Consider the following 15289-nt stretch of genomic DNA (forward strand, 5'->3'; position numbering starts at 1 on the left):
GAGAGGATGCTCCTTCACGTGGTAGAAAATCAGATTAGTACATTAATGTAGAGAAAAGGTTTTCATTAGGGAAGCCGAGGAAGCATTCCTGTTTCCAGCAGAGATGCAGAGCCGATCCATCAGCTGGGCAGAGCAGCCTGTTTCTCTTCCAGATTTCCTTGCGCAAATCCCACGAACTTTTTTCCCTGTGAGATTTATAGGCAGCCTGTAGGCTTCAGCTGATTGGCAGTACGGGTTGTTTTCTTAAAAAAAAACCCTTTTATCACTCTTGATACTGTGTAGTGGTGGTGAGAAATGCTGGGCACTCGTGGCACTTAAATTTTTCTTTCCCCATTTTCAAAGAGGTGTCACCTGAGTGGGTGCCCCATGGTGCCCACGAGGCTCTTGCTGCAGACCGGCTCTTCTCCATCTGCTCCGAACTGTCACCTCTTTGCTCACCTTTCCCCTGGTGGAAGATGAGCAGAGGGAAGACCTTGGGGTCTCTAGCAGCCAGGAGAAGTCACCAGAACTGCTGCTGGGCACCCGCAGCCACTCAAACCCAGCTGTGCTCTGCGCCCACGACCCCGTGCTGTCCGGAGAGGGACAGACACGTGCTCAGCTTCTGCTAAGAGCTGGAGGCTTGAAATGCTCAGCCTGGGCTCCAGGAGTCCCAAATGCTGTGTGTCAGTTCAGCTACACTTCGTAATTGATGCTCCTACAAGGCAAGCGTGAGAAAACAGATTTGGAGTCTCCGTTTTGCAGGCTAAAAGAGCTCTTTTCGGTGAAACTGAGCAGGCCAGCTCTTAGAAGGGGTTTGCAAACCCTCATAATTTAGGATAGGCCATAAAAAGCAGGGGAAAAAAAGCCAGCAGAGAAAAGCAAATTAGGTCCCAAAGGGGCAAAAACTGTTGTGATCTTGAATTTGAGAACTGGAAAGAAACCCATCTGGTTCTAGGTTTCCGAGAACGAGTGCGGGAGCGCTGTGCATGATGTAAAGCCTTGCGCGGGGCTCGTGGGAAAACGCCGAAGCAGCTTGCGAGATGGAAAAAAGGAGACTGAACTCGGTCCAGGGAACAGCTTTTCATGCATCAGGAAGGATTTTAACAGAGAAAATGTTGAGCGAGAAGGAGGACAAGAGAGAGGCTGTCGTGCCTTGCGGAGAGTGTCAGAGCAGTGAGCTTTAGCTTTACAGGGGCGTTTGCGCCTGATTTACAAATTGCTGGGTTTAGCAGGAATGAGTGCAGGACACTTTATGAGCTGCTGTGGCTTAAAGCAAGCCCAGAGGTGACCAGGAAGGGCCTGGAGGCACTAGGGGGGAGCAGGGGCTCTGGTGCAGGAGCCTGGCATGGAGGAGCCCATGGACAAAGCGCTTGTTTGGGCCCAGGTGCACAGGGATTTAACAATCGGGGCTTTTTGAAGCCCAAGTGTCCATAGCTTTGCCATCCAGGCAGCATGTGCCGTTGCTTTTGTTCCTGAGACTTTTATGATCCTTCTTTTCCTCTCCGTGTCACGGTTGAAAGTATTTTCTTTATTTCCCTTGAAATACTAATGTAAATCTGGGAATTGGAAACCTCTAGCCTGGTTTTAATTGTATTTATTATTTCTTTTTAGAACAGAAATTGGGGAACAATTAAAATTATATTATTCCTGGCAGCGAAATTCCTTTTTTAATAGCTAATTTGGAGTGGTTGGGTTGGAAGCTGCTTTCCCACGTGCGTGCACGCGTGGTGTGTGTGGGGTGTGTGCTGCCCGGGGGAGCTTGCCTGAGGCTGCTGCCCTTCAGCTGGTGGCATGAGGAATTCAAAGGCCCCGTCTTGCAGTCTTGCAGCTCTTAATTAAGCCGTGTTTTTATCAATGGGGGTTTGCCTGAGGAAGAACCGAGGGATCGGACTTCCAGAATCTTTTTCTAGCAGGATCTGGTTTTTATTTCTCTTAGCTGTTCGTTTTTACTACGCTTGGAAGCGCCGGTATTTTCTCCTATGCACCAGTGATAGACATTTGTTTCCCATTAGTGTTTATTGGATGATTTTAGTCAAAAGCAAGCTTTGTACAAGAGCCCGCAGCATGCGCTTGGCTGTTTGTTCGCAGGGCGATGTTTTCTCTGCTCAGCTTTGCACAAGCTTCACCCTGCTGCAGCCACAGGCATCGCTCTCAGCCGGCGGATCTGCCCTGAGACAGATTAAATCAGATTACAGAGATTACAGCCACCTGTGTAAGCATCTATTTCATCAGTGCAGACGGGTTTCTGACTCAGGCGGATGGAAATAGCAGCGGTGATGCCTGTGGGCTGTGCAGCTCGGTGCTGCTGGCAGCGCATCGCCGCGCTCGTGGCTCCGGGCTGGGTCGAGTGGGAAGGGTCGGGGTGGGTGATGCTTTGTGGGCATGCACAGGACTGAGCAATAGAGCTTCTGAACTGCACATATGTAATGCATGTAGCTAAAATCATTAGAAAAACGTGCATTTTAATGGCATGCAAGTTCCTGACTTGAGATAATGCAACGGAAAGATTCCCATAGTTGTCTCTGCAAATACTCATTTATTAAATTAAAAGCTAAGAATTAAAAAGGTGATGAAGATACAAGTACCAAGCTAAACTCCTGACCGGTGCACTTATCACACTGCAATTGATCTTGTTTTAGGAGGAAACCTTTTGAAATCACAGGTCTCTGCGTAAGGGGTCATTGAAGGAAGGCAGAAATGCAGGGATGTGCCCCCAGGTCCAGGTCTCGCCCCGCTGCGGTGTGCTGGTGTGTGCCACGAGCCCTGCCCACAGTTTGAAGGGGCTGAGCACCGCAGGAGTGCAGTAACAGGGAATTAGAAGCAGGCTCGAGCAGACTCACGGCCCTTCTTTAGAGGAAATAACAAATATGCCTTTACAGGAGGATAAACGGAGAATACTTGGCAATGGCCAGCCCCGGAGAAGCAGGCACGTTTGTGATTAGAGACCAGGAAAAGCTGCACGGCTTCAGCAAGATCTGATTACAGAGCGTGTTCTCCTTCTGCTGGTGCACAGCCCTAGCCTCCACAACACACATCAAACATGACTACTGCAGCCTCACGTCACAGAGCAGCCTCGCCGTGTGTTTGCACAGAGAGGGATAAACCTCAGGGGTTTCTCTGCTTCCCCTTCTCTTGCAGGATAACGGCCCCGTGCTGAACAAGCGGCCGATGCCCCACACCACGGCCGGGAGCCCGGTGGACAGCAAGCAGATGCTGAACCTGCAGTACAACAACCCCACCCGGCTCTACGCCAACAGCAGCGCCGACTCCGCTTTGCCAGCCCAGATGAGCGGGCTCCACATTGCTCCTTCCCAAAGGTAGGGCAAGCACAGTGCTCGTGCTCTGTACTAACTCCAGACCCCCAGCCCGGGGTCGGTTCCAGGGGGTGTCATGAGCAGCACAGTCCTGCTTCTTCTAAATACACGGTCAAGACAAGATCTGCAGGTTTTGCCCTTGTGGTGGTCAGCACGGCTGGAATTGGTCGCAGAGAAAATTAACCCAGAAAGCTGGGATGCTCATAAATGTGCAATCTGTCCAGGAGGCTGCAAAGTAAATAATGCTCATAGGAAGGACAAAGCTTTTGTATAGCCAAGAGCTGTTTGTGTGGGTAGTGCTAACTCAGAGACAGGCCGGGCTGTGAGGCTTTCACATGGCTTGTGCTGCCGATGATTTATGCTCCCACGGACTGGCAAAACTTTCTGCAGGGAAGTAAGGTCTGTATCAAGTGCGAGGGCAAAGAGAGTTTGTGTTCATCTCAGGAGCTGAGTGCCTGTACGAATTCATATTTCACCGACGCTGCAAGCCAGGTTATTCCCTGTGCTGCTCCAGGGAAGTTAATGAGTTTGGAAAGATGAGAACCGCACAGAAATGCTAAGAACAAAATCTGATGTTATCTGCGTGTGAGCCAAAGTCGGGAGATTAGCTCTGGCCTTGTCTGAGCAGAACTGGGGCAGAAGCGCGTTCCCATTGAGTTTGTGCAGTCGGGCGCTGCCCTGGCCTCTTCTGCAGGAGAGGTTGGTTGGGGTCTGGTGGGCACGAGGGGAAGGCAGGTGGAGAAAAGGAGCCGGGTGACACCAAAAAGGGTTCAGCTCTCTGATGGGCTTCAAGGCTCCTGCTGCTTTTATTGGTTCTGCAGTGACCTCGATGAGCTTGGCACTCAGAAAGGGAACTGGAGCCCTTTGTCGCAGGGCTTTTGTACCTCAGCCTCAGCACAGCATAAAAACACTTGAATTCATCTCTGCTTAAACATCTACCCAAGGTATTTTTAATTTGAAATTATGTTTTTCATGTATGGATGTCCTGAACAAGCCGGCACAATGGCTTAAACTGCAATTAGTGCAGCGTACCCCAGTCACGCCAGATGCAGGCAGCTTTGGGTGTAGATGCTGAAGGCCAGCACTTATTTGGGAGAAAATCACGAGAATGTTTTTATATCCCATTCTCATGGAAGGCTGCTGTCCTCATCGGAGCTCCGGGTTTTCTGGCAGATGGATGTGCTGACTCCAAGTCAGCCACAGCGACAATGACCCAGAGAGGTGGCTGTGGGTAATTCTCCACACGCTGTCACCCCTGTGCTGGCAGCAGGAACCTCTCCTTGTGCCCCGGTACAGGGGTGGCTGGATTCGCTTGGCCCTGCATAATGAATTAAATACGTTTTTTTATCCCATTTTTTTTTTCAATGCATCTCACGGATGGCAGAGCGATTCGCAGTGCTTGCAGCTGCCCTCTTTCCTGAAGGCATCTGGTAGCTGGTCCTGCCCCAGCTGCGTTGCTCAACGGGGAGCAAGCAGGAAACAAGTTTGTCCCCGTCTGTTCTCCTAGCACGGCTGTGCCTGCAGGCAGAGAGGCACGGGGGACGAGAGGTGTTTCACAACATCTGCCTGAAAGGGGATTAATCCAGGTACACCCCTGATTACCTGACGCTTGCTGTTTATATCTGACTTGAGTGTCCCTTTGTTTCCAAACAGCATCGACCCCATAAAGTCTCTCCCACGGAACAGAAACGGGATTGATGTGGAGTCGGATGTCTACAAGATGCTTCAGGACTATGAGAAGCCCGTCTCGGAGCCGAAGCAGTCAGGATCCTTCCGATACTTGCAGGGCATGCTGGAGGCTGGGGAGAATGGTAAGGAGGTCTTCCGGAGGCTGGCATCACCCGGAGGGGCCCCAAAACCTCCCCAGTAGCAGCTGGGCTCTTGCCTTCATTCATTCCTCCTATGCCCTTTTTATGGCTCCCACGTCCACCAAGTTGCTGCTGCTGGCTTAACCCCATTCCTTTTCCCTTCCCAAGGTCCAGAAGCTTGGCAAGCCTCAAAGGACCGGTTGGCAGGAGCTGATGGGGCATTTTTGCAGAGTGACCGGCTGGGCTGCTCTGTTTTGCTGCGCGTGACTTGGAGCTAGGCTATCTCATCAGCTTTCCAATCAGGATACCAAGCGCACGGGCAGAAGCTCGGGGCAGCATCTGGGAGTTTGAGAAATGTTGTGGCTGAGCTGGGCATCACGGGGAAGGTCTGTGGATCTGCAAACAGCATCTACGTGGCAGCTGCTTTCCTGGAATTGGTTGTTTGGATGCAGTGGTGTAAAGGGGCTGAGTAAGATCAGCGATGGAGAACCCTGTGCCTTTTTAATAAACGGCATTTACACGGGGACGTGGATGGCCCTCAGCAGTGCAGGAATAGAGATCAGGAGCTTTTGGCTCACTTCTCAGCTCTGTCCCGGCTTCCTGTCTATATCATTAACTTGGGTAGTCGCCAGCTCTGACCATTCAGAATAAGATCCCCAAACGACACATTTCTGCCTCTTTTTATTCGCCTTTCAACCCTAAGTCCACTGAGGCTTTTGTGTTCAAGCCTTCAGGCTTCGCTTTACAGTCACTGGGGCTAAAATCTTCTTCTTGTTTCCTTCCAAGAGCCTCGGACTCTAATCATGTGAATCCAGGAACTTAGATTTTATGGGAAAATAACAACTACTGCAAATCTCATTACGAAGCTGCAAGAGTTAGGGAGCCAGGCTGCCACACTCCGGGGGCTCAGTGAATGAAATGGCAGAACGGTGTTTTGACGAGGAGATTATTGCTTCTTGCTTCCCAGGAAGCACGACCGCAGGTAGCTTCTGACCATCAGGAGTTTCCACCAGTTTGGGTTTTCTGGGTGCCTGCGTGGCTGGGGTCACCCGTGGGGGCACCAGGGGGAAGAACCACGGCCGCAGGCTGGCAGGGAGCTCCCCGTGGGACAGGGACACGGCGCTGTGCTGCCTCCCCGCATCTCCACACCAGGAAGGAGCAAATAGGAAGCAGCCGAGATAATCCCAGGCAATAAAGCTGCTCCCCCTCTTCCTCCCATTCTTGTGCAGGGAGACGGAGCAGAACTGCAGCCTTGCTGGTTTGTTCGGTTTACTAAGGTTTTTATTTATTTGTTTGTTTTTGTTTGCTTTTTTTTTTTTTAATGCTTCTCGGTTGTTGCTTTTTTTGGGAAAAAAAAAGCAGCAATCTGCTGCAGTCACATCCTGGTGCTCTGCCAGCCTCTCTGATGGGCTTTCCAGCAGGCCCGGGGCTGTGCAGCCCCACGGTGCCTCGGCTGTCGCAGCGCTTTCGGTGTTTCGTAAGGGTTACCAACGAGGTGCACCTCGGTGAGGAGCACCTCTCTTGGCAGAAAGCTCTGCGATGTTTCAGCAAAGCTGAAATCACTGGGAGTGTTTGTGCTAGGTTGTTTTACAGCTTCCACCCTGTTCCATTTCCCTTAAGCCTACGCATGTCACAAAAATACCCAGTTTGGCCCAGGGCTGCTGCGTGTTGTCCTTTTAAAGTCAGGCTCTCCCCTGCTGCGCAGCTGGGTACCTCGGAGAAGGGGCTGGTTTATATGGGAAGTATTTCTACTGGAAGCTCTGTCTTCTCCAGCATTCCCAGCCCTGTCCCGGTACTGGGAGCACTGGTGTGCGGTGGTGTGCCGGATGGGAGGAGCAGGCCCTGCTGCTGGCAGTGCCCTTTGGAGCACGACGTGTAAACCTGGGCAGCATCAGGAATCCACCCGCAGTGAGGCACTGATTGCAGATACAGAGAAGTCTCCTTAAAAAGTGCAGAGCCGTAGTGGGCACTTTGGGGCAAAATCCAAGCACAAATTTCCAAAAAATTTGCAGCAGGTACAGGTGCCTCAACCACAAAGCACCTGTGCCCATGCCAAAACCTCACAGAGCTCAGCGGGGTCTAAGCACACCTTTAAGGGTCGCCGTTTGCTTCATTCCTTCCTTTCCTGTAGTTGAACCTCTGTGAAAGGAGACCTCATGCCCCAGAAAACCTCATTTTCTATGAGAAGGTTTTATTTTAGATTAGTCTATTTTAGATTAAAGTAAACGAGCCTTCTAGGAAGAAAAATGCACGCAGTTGTGGTCGTTTGTTTCAATTTCCCTAGTTCTCCAGAAGACTTTCATCTTCGTCTCCTTGGCGGTGGTGGATTCAGCAGGTGCGCCCAAATGTTTGTGGGCTGGAACCGATTCTTCCTGGAGCTTTTTGGAGCTTTTTGCCATTTGTCTTTCTTTCCTGACTCACTAAACAGCACTGCAGCCAGATTCCTCTCTCATCTCCAGCAGACTGCGTTGCCTTTTGGCAATGTAGAGGTACTGAGGTGGTGCTGTGGCAGTACGAGGGGAGAGGAGCAAAGGCTTCTGCTGCCATCCACACACCGTGAGGATGAGCAGAAGATGAGCAGAGGGTCCATGTGCTGTCCTGCGGGCACCTGTGAATGCTGTGTGACTTTTAAAGGGAGTTGGTCTCGCTCTTTACTCTGTAGTTCCTTACAAGCAGGTTGTGACAGGCAGTGTGTGTGTTCTCCTGGGAAAAATAACTAAAGAACTCGTCTGGCTCCTTAATGAAAATTTAAAAAAAAAACAGCTCTCAGAGGACAAGTTTTCAGTCTGTGTCTGTCTCAAACTCTTGGCAGGTGAAAAACTCGACAGACTGAGCAACCCCCGGAACGTCAAGCCTGCGGTGCCGAAGCTCGGCGGTGCCATGTCTGGAATGCAGATGCTCCCCGAGTGCACAAGATGCGGGAACGGGATCGTGTAAGTGCCGCGCAGGGACATGGCTGGTTCGTTTCCCACCAGAAATGCAAGTTGGAGGCTACAGCAGAGTCCCTGAATCCCTTGGTGGTGGTCGGTTTGTTGGTTTTTGGGGGTGTCTGTTTGTTTTGCTAACCATGTCTGAAGCTAGGGTTGAGGTAGACAGCTTGGCTTGCCCATTTTAAAGGAATCCTGCAGCAAAATGTGGGTGATTCATTGAACGGTTTGTGCCCTGCTTGTCACAGTAACTCAGCAGCCGTGTGTGGCACCGAAGGCACTCTCATTTCTTTGATGCCTAATTGAGGGAGAAATGCCACGAGGGTCAAGTGTAAGAGGCCTGTAACTATTTGTGTTTGTTGAAGAATTGCTCTCAGGGGATGTACACTGGGTCATGTTTCAGGGAATAGAGGTGCTCTTCTGCTTCTCCCTGTTGTAATTCGTGCTCTGCTCAGGCCGGGCTTGGTGGTGCTGGGTTCTGCAGATGCCTGGCACGGCAAGGGGACAAGTGATGGGGAAGGAGCAGGGGGTCGGAGAGGCCCCCGGTGCTGCTCGTGTCCCCCGTGCCCCTCTCGGTCTGACCCACGCTCTCCCCATCTCCCCAGGGGAACCATCGTCAAAGCTCGGGACAAGCTCTACCACCCCGAGTGCTTCATGTGCGACGACTGCGGCCTCAACCTGAAGCAGAGGGGGTATTTCTTCATCGAGGAGCAGCTCTACTGCGAGACGCACGCCAAGGAAAGAGTTAAGCCCCCCGAGGGCTATGACGTGGTGGCTGTTTATCCGAACGCTAAAGTGGAACTTGTCTAAATCCCGCTCTGCTCCGCAGAGGTCAGACGGCGCCCGCCCACCCACATGCACGCCGCCGGCTTCGCAATGTGGCTGTAATCAACCCCGATTACTAAAGCCCGAGTAAAATGCCTTCTCGTAGATAAAACCGTTTACACTTGGGATCTCGAGGGGATGGTGTTGAAAGCGTATGAACAGGTTTTTCCCTTCTCTTTGACACTCTGCTTTTTTGGGTTGCTGTGCCGGGTTATTAGTCTGTGCCATAACCTTATCCCAGATCTGCATAAATATTGATTCATTCCCTAGGGTTTTTTTTTCCTATAAAACTACTATACCACCCCCCCCCATCCGAAAAAGCAAGGAAGACGTTTTAAAAGCTCGAAGAACATAAGGCACTTTACCAAAAGAAGCTGATTCCTCTGCCGTGACTTCAGCCTCCTGCCCACGGATGACTGCTCTGTGCCCCCCCTGCACCAGGCATCCCACACGGCTTTCCCTGCTCCCAACCCTGCTGTTCTGTGACCTGGCCGCCTCGCAGCACGTGTAGGGGATGCTGAGGACGGGGTGCTGAGGACGGGGTGCTAAGGCAGGATGCGGAGCCCACCTGGCTGCCCCCACGCTGCTCCTCCTGCCTGAATTCCCGGCCCCTTTGCTTCCGTCCTCCCGACTCCGACCCAGCTTTGGTTACGCTTCTGTGGTCCTCCCCATCTGGGTCTGCTCTGACCTCACAGCTGGGGAGGGGGAAACAAAATCCCCCCCAGGCACTTCGGAGGTAACGTGAGAGCTCTTTGAGCCCACCGTGAGGCCCCAGGCCTGGAGCGAGCCGATGCAAATCCATGCCCATGCCCTGAGACTGTGCTTTTAGCCAGGTTTCTCGTGCCCTTTATTTTATGGGGGAAAAAATAGAGGATCTTGGGATGTTGCTTTGTTGGAGGAACGTTTTTTATGTTAGTGTTTAGAGGAGAGAGGTGTGGTTTAGACACCCTGCTGTTAGACGCCACCACGATGATGGTGGAAGCCGTGTGGGTGGTACCATGAGGCCCTTTCCGAAACACGTTTCTGCGCTTTATAAATGAGAAAGTGCCTTCTGTACAGGCAAACCTTTCATTTCTGTGTCACTATTTCCCCATGTAACGGATCAGCAGGGTTTGGTCAGGGCGTTACAGGGCCAGGCGGAGACCAGGCGCTGCGGTGCCTCGCGGGGGTTCCAGCAGCTCCTGTGGGCGCCAGGCTTTGGCCTCAAGACTGCTCCTGTCTGAGGGGTGTGAAAGCAGAAGGCAGCGTGGTCGAGGCAAAAGCAGGACACCAGGAGGACACCAGCAGCACTGATATTCCAAAGGCTGCCAGGCTGCCTTGCAGCAGGGGGGTGCTGCTCCCCCAGCAAGCTTCCCACCCCCAAACACTGCCTCTTGCAGCCGGAGGGATGCCAGCAGCAGGACACACACCCCCAGCTCCTTTTCCATCAGCATTTTCATTATCGAAGTGCAAGGAACACACGGCAATTTTACCACACAGCTGAGCCTTGTTTTCCTTGTACTTGCACAGCCTGGCTCGGTAGGTTGGACCAGCTGAACGGGAACACTTGGGACAGCTGTGAGCGATTAGGAGACTAACACTAAGCAGGTATGAAGTGTTATTGCCCCTTGTCTGCAGGCCTCTGCTTGGAGCTCGTTAGTTTGTGATCAGCAGCAGCGTTTGTTCTGATTTCCCTTATTAACCTGGTGTGTTATGGGCCGGCAGCGGTGCTTTGGAGGTGGTGCTGCACCCTCTGTAGCAATGGGCCCGTTCTGGGGCTGCACCACAAATACTGCCCGCAGGTCACTGCTGCTCCCTTCACTGCTCTGCTTGGAAGTTCATGCTCCTCCCAAACCCAGGGCCAGAAATCCCCCCGGGGCTCTCCCACGGTGCCGCAGCAGGAATTGCACACCGGCCGTGTTTCATCCCTGGCACCTTTTGTCCCCATTCAGTGCCATCTGTGGCTGGTTTCTCACCCCACAGGTGCCAGCTGTGCTGCAGCTCCAGCACAGGGAACACCTTAAAAATTGACGAGCTGGTTCAGCACCCGTGGGCTCTGAGCGCAGAAACAACGTGGAGAGAGCAGACCCAGGCTTTGCCTTTCTTTCAATTTGGAAATGCATTCCCCCAAATCAATTTTTCCACACGCACTCGTGATACTCTTTCCTATGAGTTATCAGCTGGTGTGACCCCCCTGAGGAGCTCAGAGCCCCCTCGCACAGCGATGCCCTGGGGCAGGTTGGTTTCTGGCTCCGTGCTCTAACAGATGCCTGAAGGCAGCGACGGCTCCGCCTCGCCCCGCTCACAACAAGGGCCAGCTGCACAAGCCTTACCTGTTAATTCTATTTAACTCTGTAAAACGTTTGTATGAGATACAAAATAAAGTTGTATTGTTGGTTTTATGCCTCGCTTTAATTGCTTTCGCTTTGATCCATTCCTCGGGTTTCTCCCTCAGCAGCACACGTGCGTGGTGGAGGCCCTCGGTGTCTGGATAAGGTGGGTGCTGGACAGACATTTAGGCAGCTCCTGGTACCTGTTGTCTGGGGGGAAATTCTGCTGGTGAGTCTCAGCAGCATTGTTTCCCTTGTAGCAGCACCACTTGGGATGCATGGAGGGAATAGCCTTGCTGCTCCCCTCTTAAAAGGGACTTGAATTTCACCTGAGTTTAAAGGCAGGATGTTTTTTTCTATTTCTTCATGAAAAGAAGGCTTTCCAGCCCATTTCTGTTTCAGGCAGTAACATGGGCCGTGCAGCTGTTGCATGCCAGCCCCTACCGCTTGCAGCCTGCTTCCCCAAGCATGGCACAAAGAGGATTTTCTTACCCCAAATCCACGGGTTTCCACTCCACAAGCCTTAATAAAACACAAGCCCTGGGACAGAGAGCTGCACCTCTCACCTCTCTAGCAACTCATCGTGCATTCAGAGTCTTACCTGAGGTCTGCTGTGTGGTTTTGGGGGTGCTGAGTTTGTGGTCTTTTTTGTTGTTGTTGTTCTCTTTTTCTTTTATTTATTTATTTATTTTTAATCATGAGTCTTTCCTGCCCTTCTGCTCCCATTCTGCTTCCCATCAGGGTGCGGAGCTGGGCAGGGTGAGAGTGTCCCTGCCCTGCAAACACCCGTGGGTGCCCTCTCCTTGGCACCGATGTAACCCAGCTCACCAGGTCTCTGCATGTTTGCATCCAGAAAGCCAGAAATGTCACAGAAATATTGGTTCCCATGCAAAAAAATACTCACTTTGTCTTTATTTCTGAGGCTTTCCAACTGGAATGGGGGCGGATGGCCCCTGTGCTGCTCGGGTGCCAGGGCAGGAGCTGGCACTGCCGGTGCTGCATTTGCCAGCAGGATCACAGCAATCATTCCCATGTCAGGAGCACTGGCTCGAGGGGCAGGCTCGCTAATCACCGTTAATTTGGCATGGACAGGAGGGAGAACAGCAGCAAAGGCCATGGGAGAGACTGTTTGGAAGAGACATTCCCAGACGCTTTTTTTTTTTCACGGGAGCTGGGGGGAGCATCTTGGCATTTCCAAGCAGCCGAACAAAACGTCCAACGACTGAATTAAACATCATGAGTTCATCCAGCGCTTCCTGCACGCGTGTGTAATTAAGGAATTAAGGACTCAACAGGGCTGCTCTAACAGTGCAGGTGAGCACTGAGAGGGTGAGGATAGGCTCGCTGGGGTTTAGCAACCGTATAATAGAGGGATGTTTGCTTACGTAGCTAAATCTTGATAGGCCTGCTTTGAATAGCTGATTAGTATTCAATTCACTGGTACATGGGAAAGTGGGAAGCAATGCGAGTTATTTGCCTCCAACAGATAGGGAATCTAAAAGGTTTTATTTGGAAAGCATTAATGTATGGAAATTGTCTGAATGTGCCTTAAATATTTCAAAACACAGAGCCTCTGAGGATCTGCCTGTGGTACAAACTCTCCGGGCCTCCATTTTCATATAGTTTGGGTGTGCAACCCCGGATCTAATTAGCGCACATATTCAAATAATTAACATGCTGACGACTCTCCCTCCAGTCTGTGGTTTTTGGTTCCCCCCCGAACACAGACGTGGGGTGCTGGACTTGGTGCACTGCTTGCACCAGGGCCCCTGCTCCCAGCCCAGCGCCCCGTGCCAGGCGCCTCCCCGGGCTCCTCCATGCTTTGTAAAAAGTTTTTTGCTGCTAAGATCAAACGTGGTGAAGGGCACCATCTATTAACTAAATGAGGTGGGAACGGAGCCAAATTGGTTCAAGTTCTAATTGTTTAACTTTTTCCATGTCTCATCACTGAAGTTTCCTACTTAGCCCGCATTATTTCCACCACCACACCCCCCCTTTTTTTTTTTTTTCTGCTGCTTTTGTTTGGAGTTGTTTAACTTTGCCTTTGTTACTGGATGGCTGCCCCAGGGACCTTAAAAAAATATCTCAGCTGTTCCATTTGTGTTGGGATAAAAGTCCTTGTGCTGTAGGAGGGGAGGTAATGGGAAAGAGGATTGCTGGAAAAAATGTTTCCTCTCCTCCCTTTCTCATGTGTGTAAGGGGCTATTTTAATTACTTTTTTGGGAAAAAAAAATAATCTTCCTCACACATATAATAAAACAGACAGAACTGCTCCTGACCATACGGGAACTTATCTGCAAGTTTGTTTTGCCTCTCAGTTTCTCCCAAGGAAAGCACAGGCTCACAGGGACACCCACAGCACTCCCCAAACCCAGGAGCAGCTTCTCCCGGCAGGACATTTAAATATTCCGGATTTTTATGCAGTCCTGGAGCAACTCTTCATGCGGGGAGAGCTGACGGGGAGGGCCTGGGTTGAGCCAGCGCTGCTGCTTGGGGCTCTTCATTTCCACGGGGTCGCTCTGGCTGCGCAGAGGTGGTGCTCGGGCACGCTTCAGGCTTTTCATTTTTTTAATGAGAACATTTATTTTTTTTGCAAGGAAGCAACCCCAGCTCTTCAGTCCCAGAGCCCAGGGGTGCGGGGAGGCTGGCGGTGGGTGCCTGTCCCCCCGCAGCACAGGGGGGCACCAAGCCCCCGTCGGCGACCCGGTCCCTGCCCCTGTCCCCGGGTAGCAGCAGCCACTTGCGCCCCCCTTGCGGGTGTGGAGGGGATGGAGACCCCCGGCAGGGAGTCCTGGGGTGTTCCCCGACCGTGGGGGAAAAGGGGGGTGCAGGGGGTGCGGGGTGCAGGGGGGACAGCTCAGCCTGGTGCAGCGCAGCCCCGCCGTGCGCTGCGCCTGCCTCCGGCACCACCTAGTGCTGAAAGGCGGGATGTCCCGCAATTCCGGGCAGGATAGGAAAAAAAATACCGTGCTCTGAGGATTTAAAGCCTTGGGTGAGCGGTCCCTGGGTCAGAAGATCACAGTGAACCAGGAGGACAGCTCTTCTGGGAGGTAACCGGGAGAGGGCTGCTCCCGGAGGAGCAGCTGGAGGCTGCGCTGCTGCCTTTCACCTGGTCGAGTGATGGTGCACAGATGAAAGTGTTTCATTTCTCAGTAGGAGGTGGGTAAGTTTGGGGAAAGCTGCTTCCACTTGAGCAGGTGCATTTTGGGGGCTTTCCCAGCCTCAAAGCCGTTCTGCAGGCAGGCACGCACCCCGGCTCCATCTGTGTATGTGATGCCTGTCACAAGTGTGCTTACCTGAAAAATAATCCTGCTGAGTGCCTGCCTGCCCAGCCCTCCTCAGGAGGATAAAAAGTTCATGCATCACTGCCAGGAACTGAGAAGGGATGGCCTCGACTGCCCGTAAAAGCTGCACATCCTGTAAATGGGTACGGCTGCGAGGAAGCGTTGCAGCGGGCAATCCTCAGCGGTGCTCCCCAGGAGTGAACGCACTCATGTCTGCTGGCAGAGCAGCCGGTTTGAAATGGGGCAGGAGCTCAAAGGAGCCAAAAAACATTTTGTCCCAGATGCCATCAGCCCAGTGGGATGGTCACCGGCTCCAGCCACCCCGGTGCAGGCAGCAGCAGCAGCACAGGGGGCAGGCTTTGGGCAGAGCGCTGGGCACGTCGCCCTGCTACGGGCACTGCTCAGAGCCAGCCAACGCCCTTAGAGAACGGATTTTGCTTTGCCCTGTTGATAAGCAAGCTTTTGCATGATCCAAGTGTTATGCAAACAGTATGGAATTACACAGCTCTGATTTATCATGTGTTTTCTTAATTCGCAGCTCTTGAGATGGCTGCTGGGAGTGTGCCACGAGGGTGCCACGAGGCTGAGGGTCCTTCCCCAAGCAGAAGGGGGAGAGTGGAGCTGCACGGGCAGTGACCACTCCAACCCCGAGCAGAGCAGGAGCTCACATAATCTCCATGCCTGGATAGAACCATCCCTGATGTTTGATCGAAGCAGGCTTTCCAATCCAGGGAGCACCCAGCAAAGGCCGGCAGGAGAGCCCCAGCGCCCTGGGCTGTGGTGCTCACATGCAGGATCTGGCGGGGCCGTGGCAGAGCTGGCAAGGACAGCAGGTGGTTCTCT

General features: G+C 52.4%; 1 protein-coding gene across 1 annotated transcript in view; it reads left to right on the forward strand.

The window, feature by feature from the left end:
• PDLIM4 (PDZ and LIM domain 4) overlaps positions 1 to 8838 on the forward strand; it is a gene marked incomplete at its 3' end in the record, with an annotated part of 39362 nt that extends 30524 nt beyond the window's left edge. The window contains exons 4-7 of the mRNA XM_084295269.1: positions 3118 to 3296; positions 4947 to 5104; positions 7914 to 8034; positions 8634 to 8838. Coding sequence (XP_084151395.1) covers positions 3118 to 3296; positions 4947 to 5104; positions 7914 to 8034; positions 8634 to 8838 — 663 coding nt within the window. The remainder of the gene's footprint in view (positions 1 to 3117; positions 3297 to 4946; positions 5105 to 7913; positions 8035 to 8633) is intronic.
• Between the last annotated feature and the right edge of the window lie 6451 nt (positions 8839 to 15289).

This window comes from Netta rufina, assembly GCF_964035555.1.
Source record: "Netta rufina genome assembly, chromosome: 14".
Lineage (NCBI taxonomy): Eukaryota > Metazoa > Chordata > Aves > Anseriformes > Anatidae > Netta > Netta rufina.